General features: G+C 41.1%; 1 protein-coding gene and 1 non-coding gene across 11 annotated transcripts in view; both read left to right on the top strand.

Moving 5' to 3' along the window:
* MAP3K13 (mitogen-activated protein kinase kinase kinase 13) overlaps positions 1 to 27,119 on the top strand; it is a 183,114-nt gene that overhangs the window by 135,547 nt on the left and 20,448 nt on the right. For 9 of the 10 annotated variants that reach the window (XM_032298364.1, XM_032298366.1, XM_032298372.1 and 6 more), the window contains 6 exons: positions 2,162 to 2,345; positions 7,865 to 8,056; positions 12,616 to 12,774; positions 14,344 to 14,502; positions 15,717 to 15,825; positions 26,104 to 26,213. In XM_032298364.1, the coding sequence (XP_032154255.1) occupies positions 2,162 to 2,345; positions 7,865 to 8,056; positions 12,616 to 12,774; positions 14,344 to 14,502; positions 15,717 to 15,825; positions 26,104 to 26,213 (913 nt within the window). The remainder of the gene's footprint in view (positions 1 to 2,161; positions 2,346 to 7,864; positions 8,057 to 12,615; positions 12,775 to 14,343; positions 14,503 to 15,716; positions 15,826 to 26,103; positions 26,214 to 27,119) is intronic. The other variant, XM_032298373.1, reaches the window with a different exon arrangement.
* On the top strand, positions 6,911 to 7,010 carry LOC116565091. The gene has a single exon (XR_004275250.1). It is a non-coding gene; the product is annotated as a small nucleolar RNA U13 (small nucleolar RNA).

Below are 27,119 nucleotides of genomic sequence, written 5' to 3'. Positions count from 1 at the left end.
GAGTCCAGCAATAATACTTTGTTCAGCACCCCCAGAATGGTCAAAATGACAGTTTTTAATTTGTCACTAGACCCCTAATGAAGAAAATTCTCTTACAATATGCCATCAATGTCTGTGTACCATGTGTGCTGCCTGGGGGAGCCCAGGGAGGTGAAAGTGAGATTTCGTGAGGCATTTATTAATACTTGTCTAGAAACCCTGAAGATATTTCAAATAGCCAAGGCTATCACTTGCTGTTTCCTCCCAAATCTCACTTGGTATCCTGTCTGCCTTGGGTGATTTTAAATTTGTCAGCTATTTGTGTTTTAGAGAGATTTACTTTTTTCTAGCATTTTTTCAATTTCAGTGGAACAGAAACCTTTAATACTGCTCCTATCAAGAGAATGGGATGAAAGCCCACAGCATAAACCATCTCATTTTATATATTTTTTGCTCTACATAGTTATATTTTGAAGGTTAAGCTTTAGCAATTGTAATGAGAAAAGATTTTATTAAGAATCTACAGAACTTCTTTTCGAAAATTAGAGAGGAGGGGAATGTAGCTCGCTTCTAGAGGCAGACGAACTCTTTCTGCTCTTACTTCATCAGTGTAGTGGACAGTGAGTTGATTTGCTTTCAAGACCAGAGTATCTTTGAAGCTAACTCAACACTACTTTGTTCCATGTTCTGCAAACAGTAGGCTTTCAGTGATCTGAGGAGAATCTCTCATGACCTTTCACACTGTCACCATTCTTCTCACTCCGTGGGGCTCCTAGCTCTTTGATAGTTATTTCTTACCTGTGCTAATATCTTGGTAAGAAGGGAGAAAGGAGAAGGATCAATGGATTACATTCTCGTTCTGAAAGTTTCATGAGATTAAAGCACATATTGATTGAATTTTTGAAGTGCTTTTTTTAAAAATAGCATTTTATTCATTACAAAAGTGATATAGGCTTATGGTAAAAATCATTTTTAAGACAGAAAAGCATAAAGTAATTAATACAAAGCACTAATAATGCCACCACTGAGAAATGACCCTTCTTAAATTTCTGATGCAAAAAAAATTCAAACTCTAAGGAAAAGAGGAAGTTGAAAATACTGCAGCTATATGAGTAAGCATATCATGACTAATGACTAATGGCCTTCTGAATTACTTCATGAGAGGCAATGACACATAGGAGAGAACACACTCTTCCTAAAAGTGGCCAATTCTGGGGTTCTGGGCCCAGTTCTACCACTTATCAGCTATATGATTTTAGGATGATTTAACCACCCTATGCCTTAGTTTTTTTCATCTTTAAATAACTACAATAAGGCCCTACTTGTAGGGCTATTGTAAAGATTGAATACATGATGTATGTAAAGAACTATGCTAGTGTATGGCATATCGTAAGTACTCAGCAAAAGGTAAATGTTAATGTAAGTAGTATGCATAATGAAGTTTTAATGAGCATCATTAAAAATTAGCAGCTGGGCACAGTGGCTCACACCTGTAATCCCAGCACTTTGGGAGGCCAAGGTGAGTGAATCACCTGAGGTCACAAGTTCGAGACCAGCCTGACCAACATGGTGAAACCTGTCTCTACTAAAAAAGAAAACATAAGCCAGGCATGGTGGCAGGCACCTGTAATCCCAGCTACTTGGGAGGCTGAGGCAGGAGAATCACTTGAACCTGGGAGGTGGAGATTGCTGTCAGCCAAGATTGTACCATTGCACTCCAGCCTGGGCAACAGAGCAAGACTGTCCCAAAAAAAAAAAAAAAAAAAAAAAATCATTAGCAAAGATTCACTGAGCGTCTACACTAGAAATTCAAAGAGGAATAAAATAACACCTATAGTGGGTGATGGGGTAGGGATAGTTGCATAGATGTGGATGGGTAAATTGACTGACATGCAAGCTTAAGGTGAGGAGGGAGGGCTGCAGGAGTGGTGGGATATGTGTTTGGAGGAAGGTATATTACAGACCTCTGCTCTGCTTTATTTCAGTGGCTAAAAATGGATACAGACTAATGTGTATGAATATTTGATCCAGTTCCAAGGCACATAGGAAGGTTCTATCTTTTGGTGGGAGACAGAGGGTAAGGGTCATCCTGGGTGATGAAGTTGGTACTTTCAGAATGGCCTTGTAGAGCGGTGGTCCCTTCTGAGGTCTCTTCAAGCTTATTTCTTGCTTGTGTGCCTAGATACTTGGGAAGTGCCATTTGAGGAGATCTCAGAGCTACAGTGGCTGGGTAGTGGAGCCCAAGGAGCTGTCTTCTTGGGCAAGTTCCGAGCGGAAGAGGTGGCCATCAAGAAAGTGAGAGAACAGAATGAGACGGATATCAAGCATTTGAGGAAGTTGAAGCACCCTAACATCATCGCATTCAAGTAGGTCAAGGCTTTTTTTTTTTTTTTAAGAAGTAGAGCTATTTTCTTTCCCCCAGTATATACACACACGTTTCTGCTTTGAGAGATATTTCAAAAGCATTCTCTAGACTTAGCACTATGCTACATGCTTTGGGAGGATACCAAGGAACTATTAAATTGGAGTTGTATCCTCAGGCATCTTACAATCCAGCAGTTCATTTTGCCTAAATATGTGCTGCTTGGAAGGGGCATGCACATGGGGCAGGAAGGGAAAATGTCGGTTCCTGCCAAGCAGCCAGATCAGCTGCATCAATCTCATTTATGAATGGGATGACAGAGATTACTTCAATATTACATGAACAGCCTAAAATTCTCTTAAGAAAACAAAGTTGGCCAAACATGGTGGCTCATGCCTGTAATCCCAGCACTTTGGGAGACCAAGGCAGGCAGATCACTTGAGCCCAGGAATTAGAGACCAGCCTGGACAGCATAGTGGGACCCTGTCTTTACAAAAAATGAAGATGAGCTGAGTGTGGTAGCACAGGCCTGTAGTCCTAGCTGCTTAAGAGGCTGAGCCGGGAGGACTGCTTGAGTCCGGGAGGTTGAGGCTACATTGAGCCATGTTCATGCTACTGCCCTCCAGCCTAGGTGACAGAGTGAGACCCTCTCAAAAAAGAAAAAAAGGAAAGAAAGTAAACAAAAGCAACATCTGGAGTGATCAAAGAGCAATCAATCCTTGTGTAGTAGATACATATTTTGTATCAGATTCTGTTAGCATCCCTTCTTGAATATTAACTTGTAATAGCAGGTACCTTTAGAGTATAGCCTCTGGTGTTTCTAGAGTTCCTTTCAAATAATATCAAACATTCAGCTTTCTTAACCTAATGATTGTCGAGTTATTGACAGTAAGTTTTATGTTATATTCATTTCACAAAGTGATTGTTTTCAAGAGTCTGTGAACATATCTTTCTAGTCTAGACAATTCTTTTCATAATATTGGTGGGGATCCCTAACAGAAGGAGAGTTTAAATTGTGGAAGTGCTGAGCTCTAAAATAGAAACAATCTCTTCCGCCTGAACCTTTTCCTTGAGTTCTCTCCCTTGCCGGCCTTTGAGTGTTGCCCTAGGCTTAAACAAATAAATGGCAAGTGGCTTTAGAGGAAAGAAGGTGAAGAACAGGAAAAGTATCTTTAGGTAGGATGAAAGTTTAGAAACTAGAGCTTTGTGGTATATTTGATATGCATTTCGCATTCCTGGAAAGTAGTATGACCAATGAGTCTGCAGCTAAAAGTGGAATAATTTACAAATTCCGCCCCTAAACTAGGCAGAACTTCTCCCAGCCTCAAAAGGGATCCTTCATTGATAAAACTCTGATTACAAAGCTAAAGATGTCATGTCATAAGTCTTCACTGGAATCACATCCACAAAGTAAGGAAGGTAAATCTTAGGTACAGGTTTTGTAGAACGTGTTTAAATGAGTACTGAGGTTGAGTTTTGATTCCCAAACAAGACCCCTTACAGAAAGGGAAAGACGTGTTAAAAAAAAAAAAAAAAAAAAGGGAAGCATTCAACCAGGACATAAGAGACCGAAAGAAGTTCTGGGATTCATTTCCTTTTGGAGGGGACATTCATGCAGAGGCCATGAGAGAGGGCTTCGGTTGCTGCAGTAATTCTAACTTTGGTCACCCTCATAGGGCCAGGAGGATGTGTGACTGACATGAAATGTTGCAGAGACCAATTATCATCCTTCCAAAGAGGATACATTTCAAAAGACAACAGGGAGATCATTTTAAGCAGACAGACTTAACAGAGGCCCTCTTCTTTCTTTCCTTCATTTCCCCACACTGAGATGATCATTACTTCCAGTAGGCCACATTCCCCTAAATGGAGGGAAGGGTCAAAAGCTTTTGAACTTAGATCACTAGGACACTGGGTTTGAGACACAGAATATTCTGTAGATAAGTATGGCTTTTGGCCTCTTGAAGTGATTTAGGTTGTGTGTGGCAGGTAAGAGGGCTTTCCAGCAGGATACCCTGGGTCACTGAAAGTAGAAATGTGTCCTAATAGGATGGTGTTACGAGAAGCTTTCTTTTGCTTCTTTCTCTTCCGGTCTTTTTCCCACCTCACCCTTCTGACTCTCCTACCTGCATATGCAGTTTTCGGCATTGCTCTGCTAGTGCCCAACTCTTTAGGCTGAAGATACTCGAATAGTCTTTACCTCTACATGGAAAACAATAGCGAGACTGTGCTCCCGGCCCATTACACCATGCTCTTGGCCATTGTGCAGTGTTGTGTTTGCAGCCATCTGTGCCATGTGTTGCTTGGCCAATGAATCCCATTCAGGACCGTCTGGAAGATATGAGGGCATGATTAGATTTTAGAATATCTCTCTGGATGCTTGTTTCTGTGCTTACAGCTTCTTTTGAAGTTAATAAAAACCACATAAAGAAAGGGGAAGTACAGGATAAGAATACTATATTCTTTTTACATCCAATTTTTTTGTTAATCTTTTAAGAAAACTCAGCCTGACTGTTCTAATGGAATTCAGTGGCAAGTGGAAGAAAAGGTAGCAATTAGAAGTGATTATAGAGGTACTATTTATAGCTACTAAGAAACCTCGTCACAGTACAGAGCTGATGGAATGATTGCTTCTCATTCGTCAGTCAAGAGAGATGAAAGGTGCATAACATATCACTGTTAGACCGTTTCTATGTGTAACAAGTTAAAACTAGTTGAACAGGAGGCTGAGTACCTTCAAAAAATGTTTGTGTTAGGGCCGGGCGTGGTGGTTCCCAGCTGTTATCCTAGCACTTTGGGAGGCCAAGGCAGGTGGATCACAAGGTCAGTCTTCACTGGCTAACACAGTGAAACGCCGTCTCTATTAAAAAGACAAAAAATTAGCTGGGTGTGGCAGCGTGCGCCTGTAATCTCAGCTACTCAGGAGGCTGAGACATCAAGAATTACTTGAACCTGGGAGGTGGAGGTTGCAGTGAGCCAAGATCGCACCACTGCACTCCAGTCTGGGCGACAGAGCAAGACTCCATCATATACAAATTTTTTTTTTAATTTAAAAAAGTTTATGTTGATATTCTTAGGCATATTACATTATACCTGCCATATTTATTAGTTCTCTGTAATGATAATCATTTATTTGTAACTGCCAGACACTTGTGCTTCACCAAGCTTTCCTAGGAAACATATAACCAGAACTTTAAAAAAAATTATTAAAAATCAAGACAAGAATTCTTTGTAGCTTAGAAAATGATAGGAGAGTAATAGCTTTGTGGCACTGACAGGCACAGCAGGCCAGGGGAAAATGAAGACTAATTATACTTCTTCATAACCTGCTATCGTTTGAAGATCATCATCACCTTCATATGATCGGTGCCTTAAGCCGCAACCTTTAAATTCTTTCATCACTTACAGCAGCTGAAGAGATAGGGCATGGGCTGGTAGCTGCCTGAAGACTTTAGCTGGATGTCTTATAGATACTCTGTTAACTTCTCTAGAAAGTTTCACAGGAAGGTATGTATACCCATAAGTGATAGAACATAGAGAATTGCATATAGTGATTTTTCTTCTCGTCCTGAGAACAAAACTGTGAAGTGGAGTTAACTGTGATCATTCCCTCTTTTATGAGATAATGGTGTTAACACAGGAATCCCTAATGTGCTTGTCTAAACAGAAGTTTAAAAGCTAAAAGAGGGGCAGTATTGTACAGTGAGCAGAGAGGGCACAGACTTTCAAATTAGGCAGACTGAGCTTGAATCCCAGCTCTGTCATTTTTTAGTTGTATGATCTAGTTGTGATTAGGACAAGTCACTTGCTCACTGTGAGCCTTACTTGTAAAAATGGAAAAGGTAATACCTATCTTACAGTGGTTTGGGGCAGATTAAATAAGACTAATAAACATGGAAATGTCCCTGAAAAATAGAAGAGGTTCTTTCATGTTAGTATCCTTCCTCCTCCTCCCTGCCTCTGCACATGTGATTTGAAGGCTTTTTTAGTTAAGAAGGTTGAGGTGAAGTTAACAAACTTGTCAAAGACTTGCTGTGAACCTCTAGGCCTTGTGGTAGAGAGACAAGAACTTGAAGACCTTTGCCTTCAAGGAGCCTATAATCTACATGCAGAGAGAAAAATTGCATATAAAGAACTAGTGGCTGTTGTATATCATAGGTATTTAAAGAAGAGAAAGATCTTTTTGGATTGGAATAAGCAGGAAAGGTTTCATGGAAGATGTAGGAATTGATGCAAATATAGGCTACATAGAGATATAATATGTTGTGTAAGCTGGCTGTGGTGGCTCATGCCTCTAATCCCAGCACTTTGGGAGGCCAAGATGGGTGGGTCACTTGAGTATAGGAGTTTGAGACCAGCCTGGCTAACATGGTAAAAACCCATCTCGACTAAAAATACAAAGATTAGCCGAGCATGGTGGTGCTCACTTGTTATCCCAGCTACTTGGGAGGCTGAGGCAGGAGAATCGCTTGAGCCTGGAAGGCGGAGGTTGCACCATTGCACACCCCACCCTGGACAACAGAGTGAGACTCTGTCTTTAAAAAAAAAAAGTTGTATAATGTTTTTCGGATTCTTTTGTGATTCATAAGCATGACCGGGTGTTCACACTCACAGGTGAGAAGTGCCCCCTCCAACCTTGTTATGACATCAGCACATTACCTGTCTGACATTTAAAAAAAGAAATGTTTTTCAAAGATTATGTAAGACAGAAAAATGACTCGTCTTTGGGTCCTCAGTCTAGTTAGTTATTTTTAATTTGAGTAATTAAAAAGTCAGCAAATAATATTAAAAATAGAAGTTTTTTGTCTGAATTATCTTTCTGTACACTACATATAAAAACCCTCTAATTTAAAAGAAAGAAATTTTAAATTATTCTTTTTTTTCTTTTTTCTTTTTTTCTGGGATAGAGTCTCACTCTGTTGCCCAGACTGGCATGTAGTGGCACAATCTTGGCTCACTGCAACCTCCTCCTCCCAGGCTCAAGCGATTCTCCTGCCTCAGCCTCCCAAGTAGCTGGAGCACTAGGTGCGCGCCACCACACCCGGCTAATTTTTGTATTTTTAGTAGAGACGCGATTTCACCATGTTGGCCAGGCTGGTCTCAAACTCCCGACCTTAGTGATCCACCCGCCTTGGCCTCCCAAAGTGCTGGGATTACAGGCATGAGCCACCGCACCCAGCCAAATTATTCTTAATGATCTAAAACAACACAGTATCCAGCCTACACAAACCTCAGAAAAGTGTGTAATTTGTCCCAGAATGGAAGGATCCCACAGAAAAGGCACCAGACACAGACAGCACAGCATATAGAGTGAACGAAGCAAACAAAAATTGTCTATGTGCATCATAGAGAAACCTGGAGACTAGAGAAGTTTTCGTGCTAATTTAAGAATCAGGAACTATTATCCATACACATTTTTAAAATACTTTGGGTATAGAATTGATTTTTATTAAATATCTTTAAAACATAAATATGTATACATGTATGTGTGTATTTATGCCCATGTTTGTGTTTTCTTGGAAGGGGTGTGTGTACTCAGGCCCCGTGTTACTGTATCATCATGGAGTACTGTGCTCATGGACAACTGTATGAGGTCTTGCGAGCTGGCCGGAAGATCACACCTCGATTGCTGGTAGACTGGTCCACAGGAATTGCAAGTGGAATGAATTATTTGCACCTCCATAAAATTATTCATCGTGATCTCAAATCACCTAAGTGAGTTCTGGAGCTAATGTTTCAGCTATTTTGTTTTGTTATTTTGAAATAAAGCATTTTTATCAACCACAGTTGAAGTTTTCTGACATCATACCTTTAGTTCAGTTTAAATCAGCACAGTGGGTCATTCTGTTTGTGCGTCTCTTAGATTACTGTTGACCTACCTGCTTACCTGTATGGCAGATATGTCCAGGTACCTGAAACCACTTTTCCCTTTTTGTTGCTTTTAAACCATTACAACTGTCAAAAAAAAAATTATTATTATCTGAAGCATTCACCTTCTATCATTTCAGATAATTAATGCCAGACCTTCCCACTGGAAGGCTTAATTTGTTGTTTTCCATGTGTTCAAAAACCTTTTAAAACTGAGTTTCGGGCCGGGCACGGTGGCTCACGCCTGTAATCCCAGCACTTTGGGAGGCCGAGGCGGGTGGATCACGAGGTCAAGAGATCAAGACCATCCTGGTCAACATGGTGAAACCCCGTCTCTACTAAAAATACAAAAATTAGCTGGGCATGGTGGCGCGTGCCTGTAATCCCAGCTACTCAGGAGGCTGAGGCAGGAGAATTGCCTGAACCCAGGAGGCGGAGGTTGCGGTGAGCCAAGATCGCGCCATTGCACTCCAGCCTGGGTAACAAGAGCAAAACTCCGTCTCAAAACAAAACAAAACAAAAAAACTGAGTTTCAGAAATGTATACAACAGGATAAAATGGATGAATAAGAAACAAGCCGGCTGGGTGCAGTGGCTCACACCTGTAATCCCAGCACTTTGGGAGGCCAAGGTGGGTGGATCACTTGAAGTCAGGAGTTCGAGACCAGCCTGACCAACACAGTGAAACCCCGTCTCTCCTAAAAATACAATAAAGTAACTGGATGTGGTGGCAGGTACCCGTAATCCCAGCTACTGGGGAGGCTGAGGCAGGAGAATTCCTTGAACCTGGGAGGTGGAGGTTGCAGTGAGCTGAGATTGCACCACTGCACTCCAGCCTGGGTGACAGAGCAATACTGTTTTAAAAAAAAAAAAAGAAAAGAAAAGAAAGAAAGAAACAGAGGGAAAGGAAAGTAAAAATGCTAGAACTAAAAATTGTTCACAAATTATATGGAATAAGATTCTGCAGACGCGGACTACAGATTTGGCTTTGAGCTTCTAGTGTCTAAGCAAAGGAGGAAATAAATAGTTATAAGGTTCACAATGGCCATAGGAAAAGTAAACCCTGGCTTTGTAAGAGAAGCAGAGCTGTTTCTAGTAATCTCTGTTTTCAAAATGATTCCTTGGCTACTGATCACTTTAATAGGAGCGTTTAGTTAGTTCCCCAAATTGCATGAAGAAAGAGATTGATAAAATGATTTATTTCAGTATAACTCCTATTTTTAAACATTATTTTTACTATTTATCATCACATTTTGGGTTCAATGAGCAGAGGATTAATCTCTTTTCAAAATATATTTGCAGCCTGGGCAATATAGTGAAACCCCATCTCTACAAAAAATAAAAAATTTAGTCAGGCATGGTGGTATGAGCCTTCAGGAGGCTGAGGTGGGAGGATCACTTGAGCCTGGAAGGTCAAGGCTACAGTAAGCCATGATCATACCACTACATTCCAGCCTGGACAGCACAGCACAACCCCATCTCAAAAATATAGTGGAAATAAATATATACATGTATATATTTATATATTTATTTTCATTATTTTTATATGTATATATACACATATATGTGTATATATGTATGTATATGTGTATATATACGTATATATATGTATGTGTGTGTGTGTGTGTGTATATATATATATAGTGCTTTCGTGGTTTATGATATTTTGGGGGGATTCATTATCACATCTTTGTTCCTGGCAAAAACTGTGTGGGGTGTATAACAAGTATTATTATTCCTATTTTATATAAGGGAAACTAGAGCTTAGCCCAAAGTCATGGGGCTAGACTTGAACCTAGAATTTCTGAGCCAAAGGCTACTGATTCTGCCTCATTATGTGAAGGTAGGGGATCCACAATGGATCCTGCCTTTCCTCTATGGACGGTATACATCAATCCTTCATTATAACTTCAAACAGCCCTTATTTATATCATGATTCTCAGCATATTTATTATAGTGCTCAGTTGACTGAACAACCTCCTCCTTGCTTTACTTGCAAATAACCATGATTATGTCATGTCCATTTCTTCTGACTGCACTCCCACCCTGTTGCTTTTGCTATCCGGTGCATGCATGCAAAGTACATGAACTACTCGAAGGCCCCTTTGAGTGGTCTCCTTTTTAACCAGCTCGTTCTCCTTGTGAATTAATCTTAGAGGGAAAGACTCGGGAAGCCCTAGAACGAGTAGTAGATGGGTTACCCAGTACGCGTTTCCGTCTGTCATCAATAACACTCCCAACTCCAGCAGCTTTGACTTCTTTGGGTTTCAAGCTGACTTTGGGAAGACAGAGGACAACCTGACGTGCTGTAACGGGAGATCTCATTACCTGCATTAAGTCTGCAGGTACTGAGACCCCAACTTTGTCTCAGAGAAGATTTCAGAAAACTTATTATATTTCTCTAGTGTCCTCCCAAGTCCATTCTCTCTTGTCACACCAACTGAGGCAGAGAAGTTCGTAGAAAAAGTTCTCTCTTTTAGAGGCTTGTTGCCTACTCCCACTTTCATGGTGTATGATATCAATTCTCCAGTTGTCTCATATATTTCATAATAAGACTGGAGTGCAGTGGCCCGCTCTCAACTCACTGCAAACTCCGCCTCTCAGGTTCAAGTGATTCTCCTGTGTTGGCCTCCCAGTAGCTGGGATTACAGGTGCCCGCCACCACACCCAGCTAATTTTTGTATTTTTAGTAGAGACGGGGGTTTCACCATGTTGGCCAGGCTGGTCTTGAACTCTTGATCTCAGGTGATCCGCCCACCTTGCCATCCCAAAGTGCTGGGATTACAGGCGTGAGCCACCGCGCCTGGCCTCCTTATACATTTTCACTAACACTGTTAAATCAAAACTCCTAAGTTATATAAATTTTACATATTAGGTGCTAAATCAGGGCTTGGAGGATGGTATTCAAAAGCAATTGTAAGCTCTGAGCTGTTTGGTAAATAGCCATTGGTGTTACATGGTAAATATGAAGGAATCCCTGGTTCAAATGGAGAAGCAAGGAGATAGAATCAGATGCTGTTTTACAGCCTCCTCAATTCTGATACAATTTAAGGATTACACCTCTTATCATTAAACAGGTCCTTATGTCATCACAGGCTCTGAAACCCTAACTCATTAACTTTCTGAAGTTCTGAACAGGTTATTTCAAGTGAATTCAATGTAATGCGTGAAGCTGTCAATTTGCTGCCAGCTTGTGTTCATCTTTAAGGCCAGCACAAGCACTTTGCCTCAGGTCACATTTCAGATAACTACTATGACAAGTAACACAACTGGTGTGGAACTTACTTAAGCTTAGATTTATTTCTGCTTTTCCTTATCAGCACTAGTGAAATCCCAGCATATATATTAGCCTTTTAATGGAATGAATCCCAAATGTCATGGTCTCATTCATGGTAGTAGTTGGCTGTCATTTAAACAAGTGTTTTAAAAAGAAGTGTTCTTTTTCGTGGGCTGGCCAAATCCAGCAAGGATGGAACCCAATATTTATTGATAATGGTGCCTTAAATATCTTACCTCATTTAATTCAATTGAAAATTCAATGAGATTGTTGTTTCAAGTCTATAATCCCTTAACCAAAACTCTTGAAGCAAGATATTTTCAGAAAGGTAGTGTACTCCCTTAGACATCCAGTGAGGTCTGGAGCGACATCCTAAAATCAACCACATTAACAAATCTGCAGCAAAACCTACTGTATTCATACAAAATGAGATTAAGAAAGTGAGTTTGCCTTACATATGTGAAAAAAATATAAACTGGTTGAGAATTTTTTGCATTTTTGAATTGTGGGTAAGACCTGAAGAGTCTCCATCTTACACATAAGAAAACTGTCTTAGAAGAGTTAAGTAAGACTGGGCGTGGTGGCTCACACCTATAATCCCAGCACTTTGCGAGTTGGAGGTGGGTGGATTGCCTGAGGTCAGGAGTTCGAGACCAGCCTGGCCAACGTGGTGAGACTCCATCTCTATTAAAAATACAAAAATTAGCTGGGCATGGTGGTGGGTGCCTGTAATCCCAGCTACATGGGAGGCTGAGGCAGGAGTATCACTTGAACCCAGGAGGCAGAGGTTGCAGTGAGCTGAGATCGAGCCATTGCACGCCAGCCTGGGTGACAAGAGCAAACGTCTGTCTCAGAAAAATATAAAGGAAGAGTTAAGTAACTTGGCAAAGATCACATAGCATGTGGAAGAGGCAGAGTAAGACAAGGTGTTAAAAACCCATCACGCTAAGCTGCCTCAGTATGAATGATGCTATTTCTAGTCTATAGCCAGTGCCCCAGTAACATTGGAAACTGCTAGCTGAATGCTGCATGATAGGAAGCAGCAAATAAAGTGTTCAGTTTCAGCCATTCAGAATCTTGGTTTTCATTAGCACTAATGATCTGGATGTTTTCTTTATTTCTTGTTAAAGTGTTTTAGTGACCCACACAGACGCAGTAAAAATTTCAGATTTTGGTACGTCTAAGGAACTCAGCGATAAAAGTACCAAGATGTCATTTGCTGGCACAGTGGCATGGATGGCACCAGAGGTGATACGAAATGAACCTGTCTCTGAAAAGGTGGATATATGGTGAGTGGTGCCATCTGTGCCAACTAAAAAGCCTGTTCCCACTTTTACCCTATTAGCACTGTCTTCCTTCAGCACTTACTTTTCCAGAATATTCTTTAGCATTGCTCGCTTTTGGTTGATTTCAGCCTCGTATTATCTGAGGTACTACCCAGAATGGTGATGTATGGGGAGAAAGATTAGGGGGAATTCGGGTGACTTACCTACTCAGTAAATCATCAGTTTGGAGGACCTCAGAGAATATGCTGAACTTTCTAGAAAACTGAAAGTTTACTTCAAATGATCATTTGGTATAGAAGTCTTTCTGAAACGTGTTACATAATTCTCATCTATTCTCAATGACTCAGGTCACCATATCAATAATGTACTTTGCTGTGATACAGTTATGTTCTCTAGACATGTTTGAGATGTAGGAGGCTGTTTTGGCCTTTCATTTAACCTATAGAGGCTGTTCAATAAAAAGGTTTCCTCTGAGGTTATAAGTCTTTTCTATTAACAGTATTTTCCCCTGTAATTGTTTTTCTTCTACCCCTAAAATTGGCAACTAGTAACTTTTAGGCTTAAAACCAAAATAATAGCACATGTCAAAATTGCATGTAAATAAGGATAAAGCAGAAATGTGGGGTCATTTGTAATTTAGGTAATCATTACCAAATTACCCTCCTTAGGAATTACTAATTAATGTTCTACCAGAAATATGTAAGAGTGTTTTCTCAGTCTCACCAACAAAATGTGCTAAACTCGTGGATTTTTGCCAATCACATAGGTAAAAAAATGGTATCTTGGGTGCATTCCTCTTAGTATAAGTAACGCTGTACATTTGTTCCTATGTGTAAGAGCCATTGTGTTTTCTTATTTGTGAACGACTCATAATCTTTGCTCAGTTTTCTGATCTTTACTCATAATTTATCAGAGTATTTTATGTATTAAGGAGATTTACATTTTGTGTACATTGTAGATAGTTCACATTTTGTTATCTTGCTTCTGGTATTTTTTTCCGTGTCAGATTTTTAAAATACAGTTTAATTTCTCAATTTCTCCTTTTATGGCTTATATATTTCATGGTTTAAAAAGTCTTTAACATGCTAAGGTAATTTTTTAACTCCTTATTTTTAGATTTTTACGGTTTCATTTTTCTATTTAAATATTTGATTCATGTGAAATGTATCTTAATTTATGGCGAGTTATAGATTTAATTTTTTTCCCATCTGTTCCAACAACATTTACGGACTAATCAATTTTTCCCTGCTGGCTTGTGATGTCACTTCTATCATACACTCAATTCCTAAATGTATTTGGTTTATTCCTGGATTTCTTGTTCAGTCCATTATTCTGGCTGGCTGTTCACACACTAGAGTTAATTATTCAGGTTTTAATTTCTGGTGGTGTTGATTACCCCATGTAGATTTTTCTCTTTTTTTAGAGTTGTTCCAGATGTTTCTGTCTTTCTTGTAGCAGTAGTAGAATTTTAAACTGGGCATATGTACTAATTTGATTAAAATTAATAAAGAACTAAAATAAGAATCAGTGTTTCTGAAACGTCTTCTGTACATGTTCCTGGCACTACTCTAGGTCTTTCGGAGTGGTGCTTTGGGAGCTGCTGACAGGAGAGATCCCTTACAAAGATGTAGATTCTTCAGCCATTATCTGGGGCGTTGGAAGCAATAGCCTACACCTCCCAGTTCCTTCCACTTGCCCTGATGGATTCAAAATCCTTATGAAACAGACATGGTAAGAACATTGTCTCTAAAGCTGTAGGGAGGTCTCTAATGTGTATTTGGAGTAAATCTCCTGGTGGTGGAAAGACTAGAAGCTTTGGAGTGGGAGAATCTTGGGCTCATGTACTAGCTCTGACCTTTTCTATCTGTGCAGTTTTGGGCATGTTATCTGAGTATCTGTTTTCTCATTTGTAAAATAGAGACACCACCAATTCATAGAGGTACTGTGTTGTAATTAATTAAAATTTAGAAATGAAGAACTTGGAATGATTATCTAGAAATAGTAGGCCTTAGTAAGTGATAGCTATTATTTCTTTGCTAGTCCTAATGGGCTACTATGAAATAGGTCGCTGATCCTAGATTTCCATTTCATCATTAGAAGTATCTCATAATTACATTTTCCTTTTGCTCTTCAGTATATCAAACTTTTACTGCAGGGTAGCCAGGCACAGTGGCTCACACCTGTAATCCCAACACTTTAGGAGGCTGAGATGGGAGGATCGCTTGAGGCCAGGAGTTCAAGAGCAGCCTGGCAACATAGCATCTCTAATTTTAAAACAAAATAAAATATAAATTTAAAACTGTACTGCAGGGTGAAGCATGGTGACCCACACGCATAATCCCAGCACTTTAGGAGGCCAAGGCAGGAGGATCACTTGAGCCCAGGAGTTTGAGATCAGCCTAGGCAACATAGTGAGAACCCCATCTCTAAAAATACTAATAATTTTTTTTTTTTTTGAGTAGGAGTCTCACTGTCGCCCAGGCTGGAGTGCAGTGGCATGATCTTTGGCTCACTGAAACCTCTGCCTCCTGGTTGAAGCAATTCGCTTGTCTCAGCCTCCCTAGTAGTTGGGATTACAGGCATGCACCACCATGCCTGGCTAATTTTTGTATTTTTAGTAGAGACGGGGTTTCACCATATTGGCCAGGCTGTTCTCTTGACCAGGCTGGTCTCAAACTCCTGACCTCATGATCCACCTGCCTTAGCCTTTCAAACTGCTAGGATTGCAAGTGTGAGCCACTGCACCCAGCCAAAATAAATTTTAAAAAATTTTAAAACTGTACCGAGATACTATTCAGTGATACTATACTGATATAATAGAGTACAGCTTGTTTTACTCAGATATAGCCATTTTGAAGTAAACAATCTTTTTCATAAAGTAAAATAAAATCTTCCTTCTCCTGGACACAACTTCTGAAATGCACAAACTGTCTTTTCACTCTTAGGCAGAGTAAACCTCGAAACCGACCTTCTTTTCGGCAGACGCTCATGCATTTAGACATTGCCTCTGCAGACGTACTTGCCACCCCGCAGGAAACTTACTTCAAGTCTCAGGTAAGTTGGGAAACTTTCTACCAGGTGCTGCTAAACAGACAGAGGACTCTCAATGAAGAAGAGTAGCTCTCAGAAGGGCCCATTCTGATTGTTATAACAGTTATATAATTCTATTCATTGTGAAACAATAAATATGATACTTCACACATATCACATCTTAGAGTTTTTAAAGCACTTAACATATATGATTAACTCATTTGAAAAAACATGTCAGCCAGGTGCAGTGGCTTATGCCTATAATCCCAGCACACTGGGAGGCTGAGGCAAGTGAACCACCTGAGGCCAGGAGTTCAAGACCAGCCTGACCAACATGGAGAAACCCTATCTCTACTAAAAATACAAAATTAGCTGGGCGGGGTGGTACATGCCTGTAATCCCAGCTACTTAGGAGGCTGAGGCAGGAGAATCGCTTGAACCTGGGAGGCAGAGGTGATGGTGAGCCAAGATCACGTCATTGCACTTCAGCCTGGGCAACAAGAGCAAAACTCTGTCTCAAAAAAAAAAAAGAAAAGAAAGAAAGAAAGAAAAACGTGTCAGAATATCATCTTTATAGTGGCTTCTGGTAAAACTGCTGAAGAGAAAAGAAAAAAAGAAGATACGAAGGCTGTAATATACATACATCTGAATTCGAATTACTGCCGGCCTTCTAGGAAGTACTGCCTTCTTTGAAGCACAAAAGCTGAAGCACAGGTGGAAGGTTAAGTACCATAATGAGCCCATGATAGAACTGGGTCCAGAGAGAGCCTTTGCTCTAAGTATGTCACCTAGTAGCTTCCAAATAACTATAATTTAATGTATCTGTTAGCCTCTACGGTGCTACAAACCGTCTCAAAACTTTTATTTTTTATTTTTTAAGATAATGTCTCACTCCGTCATTCAGGCAGGAGTACAGTGGTCTGATCTTGACTCACTGCAGCCTCCACCTTCCGGGCTCAAGCAATCCTCCCACCTCAGCCCCTCAAGTCCCTAGGACTACAAGCATGCACCACCACTACTGGATAATTTTTGTTTCTTGTTTTTGTTTTTTTGGTAGAGATGAGGTTTCACCATGTTGCCCAGGCTGGCCTTGAATTCCTGGGCTCAAGTGATCTGCCTGCCTTGGCCTCCCAAAGTGCTGGGATTACAAGCATGAGCCATTGCTTGGCCCCACCCCAAAACTTAGGGCTTACAACAGTAAGCATTTATGTATATGTAGCTCACGATTCTATGGGTTGGCAATTTGGGCTAGGCAGTTCTACTGGCTTTGACTGGGCTTACTCATGTGTCTGCGGTGAGTTGCCAGGTCAGCTGGGAGGCTGGCTGGTCCCAGACAATCTCCTTCACATGTCTGACAACTGGCTGGCTATTAGCTAGAGCAGCTTGCTTCTCCTCCACATGGCCTCCATTCCTCCAGCAGGCCACCTTGGGTTTGTTCATATGGTGTCCTCAGGGTAACAAATGTAGCGAGAGAGCAAGCCCCAGTGCACAAGTGATTTCCAAGCCTGTGTCTGCATTATTTCTGCTAATGTTCCATTGGCCAAGCAAGTCACAGGCCAACCCAGATTCTCAGGATTGAGAAATAGGCTTCACCTCTTGACAAGAGAATCTGCTGCAGCACATTGTAAGGGCACAGATCTGGGGAGGGGAAGAATTGGTGGTAATTAAATTAAAAGACTGCAAATGTCATAAGGATAGGTCATCTAACCACTATGTATGTGGGTAGGGGGTGGTAAGAGATGAATTTTTTATAAGGCTCTTATCCCTTCCAGACCCAGGCAGTATCAAAAGGGATGGAAATACAACTTTTGAAATAAATGTGATGATCCTGAATTATAGCTGTGGGCTTATAGAACATAATGAAATTATCACCTAATTTCTCATTTCTCATATAGCTTTATCTCACTTATTGTGCTTCAGAAATGAATTTTTGTGAAATGAATCGCATCTCCTCGCTGACTTCCAGTGTTATTTCAAAGATTCGTTCTCAAAAAAGACATTTTATTAGCAATTGGCATTTCAGCCTACTTCTCATAGCCCCCCATCCCTGAAGGGCGATGAGTTTGCCCATCAGGAAAGTATCTGAGGAAAGCAGTAATGGCCTTTGGGAGGAGCGTCATCGCTGGGAGCTGAACAAGTCCTTAAATATGCTTTGCTACCTGCCCCCATCAGAGGTTTGGAGTATTTCTCTGATGTCTGATACACAGAGAGACCCTCTGCCTATCAGACAGATATTGAGGGATATCTTAGTAAAGGCACAAGTTTTTGTTTTTTGTTTTGATTGTAGTTTCTAAGAAATGATAAATCAGAGACCCCCATCCTTTTACCGAAAGTTCTAACACACTCTCTGTGATCCATAAACATAGCTCTCCCCACAACTGTGTCTTGAAATAGGCTTGCCCCTATTGTTTTTTACTGTTTCTAAGAAATGACTATGTAAGTAAAGTGTTTGCTTTCGGAGGAAATAAGACGAGGTAGGAAGTTGACTTCATGACACTTCCTACATTCTCTGATATACATTCAGATCAATTCCCTTAGAACTGTCACCCATTTGTTCAACTACTTGTAGGTATGGGGCACCATTTGTTCAACTACATGTAGGTATGGGGCACTTCATACTCTGTGATCTTGGCAAAGTCACTCAATTACTCTAAACCTCAGCTTACTCGTCAAAACAATGAAGATAATCATATCTTCCCTTCCTTAGGGAGTTTCTGTGAGGAGTAAATGACAAGATAAAACTGCAGGTACATTGTAGACCATCAAGAACACTTTGATTATAAGATGTCATTATTCTTGACTGGACACGGTGGCTCGTGCCTGTATCTGTAATCCCAGCACTTTGCGAGGCTGAGGTGGGTGGATTATTTGAGGTCAGGAGTTCGAGACCAGCCTGGCCAACAGTGTGAAACCTCGTGTCTACTAAAAATACAAAAATTAGCCAGGTGTGGTGGTGCGCACCTATAATCTCAGCTACTTGAGAGGCTGAGGCACAAGAACCACTTGAACCCAGAAGGCAGAGGTTGCAGTGAGCTGAGATTGAGCCACTGCACTCCAGCCCGGTCAACAGAGCAAGACTCCATCTCAAAAAAAAAAAAAAGTCATTATTCTTGAGTTGCATATGATACCGTAAAACAAAAACAAAGGTGTCATTATTCGCTTTAATTTTTTTAGCTTTGTACTAAGTACAAAAATTAAGCCTCCTTTGGGTTGTTGCATTCTGGATGCTTTTTCTGATGAATTCCTAAGATGAATAAGATGACAGCCAGGGAACTCCTATTGTGTTTGACTTTATCCTGCCCCAAGAGGGAAGAACTGGCTTTTTGGCGGGCACGCGCTCTTTCTGTAGTCCTCTTGTACCTGAGGCCTTGCCTCCTCCTGCCTGCCAAGACCCTCAGAACATCAGTTATCAGTCAATAGTCGTTAGCTCCTGGTCTCCACTTCCCACCAAAACTGTCCGTCGAGAGGCGTTGCCAAGAGCCCAGCGGACTCCTTCCTGGGAGAAAATGCGTCATCTGGTTTTTGTCAACAGCACACGTATAGCGATGTAGCCTATATAGAGCAGATGAACAAAGCAACCAATTTCAATACAATGTTAGATTCTGCCAAAGCTATTGCTTCGTTTCTAGATAATCACACATTTCTCCAAGTAGGCAATTATGGCTCCTGGTGTTCAATTACATTTGATCTGAGTCTTTAGAAAACATTTGCACCCCACTCCAGATCCCAGCTGCTAGGTGGGTCGTGTGCCCTGCTTTGAAGCTCTCTCACCCCCTCTGCCTTTGCACCATTCTAGTGTTCTCTTGAGTGCCACTGTGACCACCCAGAAATCCAGGGATTGGGAATTGCAGAGACACCCCAACTCTGAGGTTAGACTCTGCTGCCTTAAAAGTAATCTTCTTGTGAGAGAGCAGATGCCTATGCAGAGGCTGGACACTCACATCAGGGGAGGATTGTGTGCCCGGTAAGGGTTGTACTGGACCCTACTATGGCTTTTCTGATTCCGTCTGATTCCCCTCTTCTAAGACCCCAACATCTGGCTTCTCTAGTCCTTAAGCTAGGCTGGAACTGGCTCAATTTCTTTTTTTTTGTTTGTTTATTTACTTTTTTATTTTTTTCTGAGACAGTCTCGCTCTGTCTCCCAGGCTGGAGTGCAATGACATGATCTCAGCTCACTGCAACCTCTGCCTCCTGGGTTCAAGTGATTCTCCTGCCTCAGACTCCCGAGTAGCTGGGACTATAGGTGCCCACTAAATTTTCGTATTTTTAGTAGAGACAGGGTTTCACCTTGTTAGCCAGGATGGTTGTGATCTCCTAACCTCGTAATCCACCCACATCGGCCTCCCAAAGTGCTAGGATTACAGGTGTGTGCCACTGCACCCAGCCTGTTTACTTTTTTCAGTTGTGGTAAAATAAAGATAGTATAAAATTTGCCATTTTAACCATTAAAAAAAAATTTTTTTTGAGACACAGTTTTGCTCTTGTCACCAAGGCTGGAGTGCAATGGCACGATCTTGGCTCACTGCAACTTCTGCCTCGCAGGTTCAAGCAATTCTCCTGCCTCAGCATCCTGAGTAGCTGTGACTCCAGGGGCCTGCCACCACACCTGGCTAATTTTTTGTGTTTTTAGTGGAGACAGTGTTTCACCATGATGGCCAGGCTGGTCTCGAACTCCTGACCTCAGATGATCCAACCACCTGGGCCTCCCAAAGTGCTGGGATTACATGTGTGAGCCACCTTGCTCAGCTGATTTTAACCACTTTTGAATGCACGACTCAATGGCATTAATTATATTCACAATGTTGTGAAATTGTCACCACTGTTTCCAAAAATGTTCATCACCTCATCAAGCAGTAAGTCCCCATTCCCTCCTCCCCACCACCCCCAGCAATCTCTATTCTACTTTCTCTATGAATTTGCCTATTCCAGGTTATTTCATTTCAGTAGAATCATACCATATTTGTTCATTTGTGCCTGGCTTGTTTCACTTGGCATGTCTTCAAGGTTCACATATTTTGTAGCATGTGTCACAGCTTCATTACTTTTTATGGCTAAATAATATTCCATGAATAATAATATTCAAATAATAACACACACATGCATATATATATACACACATGATGGAATATTATTATATAATATATACCATACACACTCACACACACACACACATATATACACATGCCATTGAATATTATTATATAATATATACCATACATGTATGTGTGTATATACACACACACACATATATACACATGCCATTGAATATTATTATATAATATATACCATACATGTATGTGTGTATATACACACACACACACACACACACACACACACACACACACATACACACCACATTTTGTCTATTCATTCATCTTTCAACTTCATTTTGACACCTCTTCAGTAGTCCCTGCTTATCCATGGTACATTTCATGACCCCCAGTGGATGCCTAAAACTTTGAATAGTACCAAGCCTGACTGCTGTCAATCAGAACATATTTCTTTTCATATCTTCCACCCACAAATGTAATGTCTCTTCCATCTTAACTAAGCTCTTTCTTTACTGTTTATTTCATTTTTTGGAGCAACCCTATTAACTGGTTAAGCTCTTATCAGTACTGTTGCCATAATTTTTGTAGTTTGAGGCACACAGTGACAGTAACACAAATTTGTTCACAAGATTCATTCTTGTGTAGATCTTAGCAACCTCTGCCTATGATTTTTTTTCTTTCCTCATTAAGTCAAGAACTTTTACCCTTTCACCTAAAGAAAGCATTGTCTGGCTTTTCTTTGGCATATCCGAATTGTTAGCATCACTGCTCCTGTGTTTTGCAGCCATTATTAAGTAAAATAAGAATTACTTGAACGCAAGGGCTGCAATGCTCCAACAGTGAGTCTTATAACCAAGACAGCTACTATGTGACCAGTGGAAGGGGAGTGTCTACAACATGGAGACACTGGATGAAGGGATGATTCATGTCCCATATGAGACAGAGACAACAACGAGAGATTTCATCACACTACTTGGAATGATGGCCAATCTAAATTTTATGAATTATTTATTTCTAGAAAATTTTTATGTAATATTTTCAGGCCAGGGCTGACCGCACACAAGTGAAATTGCAGAAAGCAAAGCCTCATACAAGGGGAGACTACTGTATTATGGGAGATAAAGAAGCAAAGTTTGGGTGCAAGAACTTCGGTCTATGGAGTGAATAACTGAAAGGATGGAAAAGATAAAACCTTCTAAATGCTATGGACTTTCACAGGCCTTATTTGGGACATAAAGAGGTTATCACTAATGGTAATAATCCAAGTTTCACTGGATTTTTTCCCTTACCTGCTAGAATAGTCTGTTCTCCCACAGCTATAAAGAAATACCTGAAACTGGGTAATTTATAAGAAAAGAGGTTTAATTGGCTCACAGCTCCACAGGCTGTACAGGAAGCATGACTAGGGAGGCCTCAGGAAACTTTCAATCATGGCAGAAGGCAAGGGCGAAGCAGGCACATCTTACAGCCGGAGAAGGGGAAGAGAGTGAAGGCAGAGGCACCACACGCTTTCAGACAACCAGATCTCATGAAAACTCACTGTCATGAGAGCAGCAAGAGGGAAATCTGCCCCCATGATCTAGCCACATCCCAGCAGGCCCCTCCTCCAACACTGGGGATTACAGTTCAGCATGAGATTGGGGGGGGACACAGGTCCAAGCCACATCACCTGCTTACACGGGACTTGAGTGCCTTCTTAAGCACTGCTCTATTCCTACCCCAACCCCAGCCACGTGCATTTCTGGGGAATCCCCAGTGAGGAGTGAGGATCTCAAACTACCTCAAATTAACATTTGTTCTGCTTTCCACTGATGCTAGCTAGACACAGCAGTCTCCCACCAAGCATCTGCTGGGTATTGATTTATTGGCTAGCCATCGCTGTTTTCTGCTAAAAGACTACAGTCCTGGGTTGGCGTCCATTGGATGCTGCCACATCCTTAAGGCACTGCCATCACCCACTGGGAGCTGCCATCTCCTCTGGAGTTCTCAAGATTCCAAAGCTGTAAGCTCTCCTGTTTGTGCCATGAACTCTTCCTTTCCCTGCTGAGTTACACTCTGTGGACAGTAAGAGAGCAATACTGGTTATGTCCCCATGCTTCTCAGGCATTGTAATGAAACACAATGGAGGGGAAATGCCCCTCCACTCCCAGGAAGGGGGCTTTGTTACAGGTCAAGCTCATGCAGGACTCCTCCCACCCTTGGTGTTCTCTCTCACAGACTCCTCAATAGCTGTGCAAATTGGCTTCAGGCTTGCCAATCCTTCCTTTCTTCATATGTGCCCAGACAGGTCTGAATTGCAGATTACACTCAAATTGGAACTCCTTTTACATAAGATTCTAAGTATATAAAATGGAACTTAAAATTAACATGTGCCAGGAATAGGATACCTTCGGAGGAAATGCATTATTCATCAGTACCTGGTGTTCGCCTGTATATCCTTTTTTCTCTTAACAGGAGGGAACTTCTTTTTGGAAATCTGCTTTCTTACAGATATCAATCTTCACAAAGTTCTCCTTGACTTTCCCATAATCGTAAGCTAGATGTCAGGAGATTTATTTCCTCTAGAATTAAAACAAACCTTATCTGTGATATAAAATTCCTTACCACCAGAGGGAGGTATTCCTTTTCCCATCCCTTCTTTAAGTATTTTAGTAGGATACAGAGACATGACAAAAAGCGGATACTTCAGGGCACAAATCTGACCCTCTTATTCATTTTTGGTCTAACTACTTTCGCTTGTCATTCTTCGCCTCCTAAAGCTCAAATACTCCTCCTGCTTCCTGACTCTGATCTGATGATTGAGAGAATAGCATTACCAGGGGCTCAACCAAACCTTCATTTACAGCTTGGATGCTGTCAAAGGCCATTATCAAACAATGGAGTAGTGCATTCTGGTGAGACTGGGGTGTTCGGGGTGGTATGGCCATAGACTGCAGTAGTGTATTCTGGATCTTGGCTTTCTAATGACATTGTTGGATAGATTTGGTGCCTAAAGATCAACCAACCAACAGAAACTTCTCTCCAGTGTTCAACATATATATGGGAAATCTAGCATATTATAGAATGACCATTTTTGCATAATTAAAATATAATTTTCTCCATAAAAATAGATGAGAAACAGCTAATTTGGGGAAAACCTTCTATAAATCCACAATTACTTAAGAATAACTTCTTACTTGATCCAGAAAGATACACTTTTTAAAAAAATTATTGTGGTAAAAACACTTAAAGCTATTGTCTTTTATTTTATTTTATTTTATTTTATTTTTTTGAGATGGAGTTTCGCTCTTGTTTCCCAGACTAGAGTGTAATGGCGAGATCTCAGCTCATTGCAACCTCCCACTCCCGGGTTCAAGTGATTCTCCTGCCTCAGCCTCCTGACTAGCTGGAATTACAGGTGCGCACCACCACACCCAGCTAATTTTTGCATTTTTAGTAGGGACGGGGTTTCACCATGTTGGCCAAGCTGGCCTTGAACTCCTGGGCTCAACCAGTCCTCTCACCTAAGCCTCCCAAAGTGCTGGGATTATAGGCATGAGTCACCACACCCACAAAAGCAATAGGGATTGCTATTATTTTTTAAAATTTTTTTAAATTAAAAAAATATATAGGCAAGGATGGAAAGAAATGGGAACCCTTGTACACTGTTGGTGAGAATGCAAAATGGTGCAGCTAATACGGAAAACAAGAGGGAGACTCCTCACCAAATTAAAAAGGGAACTACCTTATAATCCAGAGAGACACTGTTTAACATGAATCTAAAGGTCATAGGATAATTTTAGTAGAAGATTATACAATTAGATACATTGAGTTACAGATCGAGCCTTCACTGGAAATTATATCTCATTACTTTTGGAGATGGAAGATAGTCGATACATAGTATGAGGGAACTTAGCTTTGCTGTTCCTCTCTATGGCCTACTGCTTGTAGGCCATATTCCAGTAGAGGTTTTTCTACCCCCTAACATTTGGGTAAAATTAGCTTGAAACTTCATGCCCTGTGGAAAGCTCAATGTCCTTTCTAATACTTCCGTAAATTCCTGGGAGAGTGATAGCTTCATGGCCGCTCTGGCCCTGCCCTCCTTAAATTCTTGGTCCCCACCCCGCTGCCTTGTTGTTGCTCCTTTATCTTTGTCCCATAATTGACCAAACATTCAATTCAGCACCTTTCTTTAAAAAACAAAATAGGGCCGGCTGTGCGTGGTGGCTCATACCTGTCATCTCAGCACTTTGGGAGGCCAAAGTGGGCGGATCATTAGAGGTCAGGGGTTTGAGACCAGCCTGGCCAACATGGTGAAATCCTGCCTCTATTAAAAATACAAAAATTAGCCGGGCGTGGTGGCAGGCACCTGTAATCCCAGCTACTCAAGAGGCTGAGCCAGGAGAATTGCTTGCACCTGGGAGACCGAGGCTGCAGTGAGCCAAGATCACGCCACTGCACTCCAGCCTGGGCGACAGAGAGAGAGACTCTGTCTCAAAAATAATAATAATAATAAATAAATAAATAATTTTAAAGCCCCCTTCAAAGCTTAGGTGAATGTCAGAGACTTTACTGAAGGTTTAGAAAATTCGAAAAAGTTTACATTTTGAACAACTTAAACCATATATTAAACATCCATCCCTGGTCTAAAAATTTCATCAAACGACTAAATCGCTTGGCCATACTCTCTATTTTCTCCTCCTCCTTCTCTCGTTTCTGTTCTTTCCCTCAACTCCAAATTCCTGTATAATTTCTTATATTTCTTCTCATTTCCTGCTGTTCATGCCTGTAGGGTCTTCTACTCTAGATATTTTCTCAAGATACTTTCCCAAACAAAGGCTAGAAGGAATTCTGGTGCCAGTCATAAAGACGTTCATAATCTCACACACACAAAAACATTTCCATATGCTTATCAGGGCTGTTTTTTTTCTGGCCAGGCTATCTCAGCCACCATCTTGCCTTAAATTAAACTCTTTTATTCCAGAAGCAATGGCCGGTATGCCGGCTGTGATGTTTCTCATGGTCAGTGCTGGAGGAAAACTCGGAAAAAGACAACATCATATATTGGAGTAAAAGTCTAGAAATGGGCTAGGGCATGGCGATTTAGTAGCAAGAGATATTTCACTATCAAATAATATTTATTGAACATCTATTCTGAAAAAGACTCTTCAGTAGAAGCATGCAGGAAAAGACAATCTTGTTCATACCTTTATGGATATATCAGGGATTGAAACTCCTGGAATTTATCAAAATCTAATTTGTCCTTGTCCAGGCTGAATGGAGAGAAGAAGTGAAAAAACACTTTGAGAAGATCAAAAGTGAAGGAACTTGTATACACCGGTTAGATGAAGAATTGATTCGAAGGCGCAGAGAAGAGCTCAGGTCAGCTCATCCCTCCTTCTCCACCTCCTCTGACCCCCAGGTCTGCAGACGCTAACGGGCACCCTCTTTATAACCCCCATTTTTCTACCACCTTTCACCTCTGCTTTTTCTGTTACGCTGTTTAAAAGTTGCCCCAAAGTTAGCCCTCCTTTCTATCTCTTTCCTGTCCTTTCCTGCCAACTCTGTTATCCTCTTGTATTATGTCTCTGCAACAAGGATTCCTGAAACAATGCTATTTAGTCATTCAGCCACTGTCCTAGGTGCCATGGAATTCCAGAAATTTATAAGATTTAGTCCCTGGCTTCAAGATACTTATAATGTATTAAGAGATAAAAGGCCAGGTGCAGTGGCTCACACCTGTAATCCCAGCACTTTGGGAGGCCAAGGCAGGTGGATCACTTGAGCCCAGGAGTTCAAGACCAGCCTGCCCAACACGACAAAACTGCATCTCTACTGAAAGTACAAAAAAGTAGCTGGGCCTGGTGGCACACACCTGTGATCCCAGCTATGCAGGAGACTGAGTAATGTGAATCACTTGAACCCAGGAGCTGGAGGCTGCAGTGAGCCAAGATTGTGCCACTGTACTCCAGCCTGGATGACAGGTGAGATTCTGTCTCAAAAAGAGAGAGAGAGATGAGGCATGGTCATGGATAATCACTGATATAATTTGGCTCTGTGTCTCCATTCAAATCTCACCTCAAATCGTCATCCCCATAATCCCCATGTGTCAACGACAGAACCAGGTGGAGTAATTGAATCATGGGGCAGTTTCCCCCAAGCTGTTTTTGTGATAATGTGTGAGTTCTCAGGAGATCTGACGGTTTTATAAGCGTCTGGCATTTCCCCTGCTTTCACTCACTCCCCCTGTGAAGAAGGTTCTCCTTTGCCTTCTGTCATGATTCTAAA

This window comes from Sapajus apella, unplaced genomic scaffold, assembly GCF_009761245.1.
Source record: "Sapajus apella isolate SASKATOON/1434 unplaced genomic scaffold, GSC_monkey_1.0 scaffold38, whole genome shotgun sequence".
Lineage (NCBI taxonomy): Eukaryota > Metazoa > Chordata > Mammalia > Primates > Cebidae > Sapajus > Sapajus apella.
The sequence above is the reverse complement of the archived record's forward strand: the minus strand, read 5'-3'. Positions and strand labels throughout refer to the sequence as shown.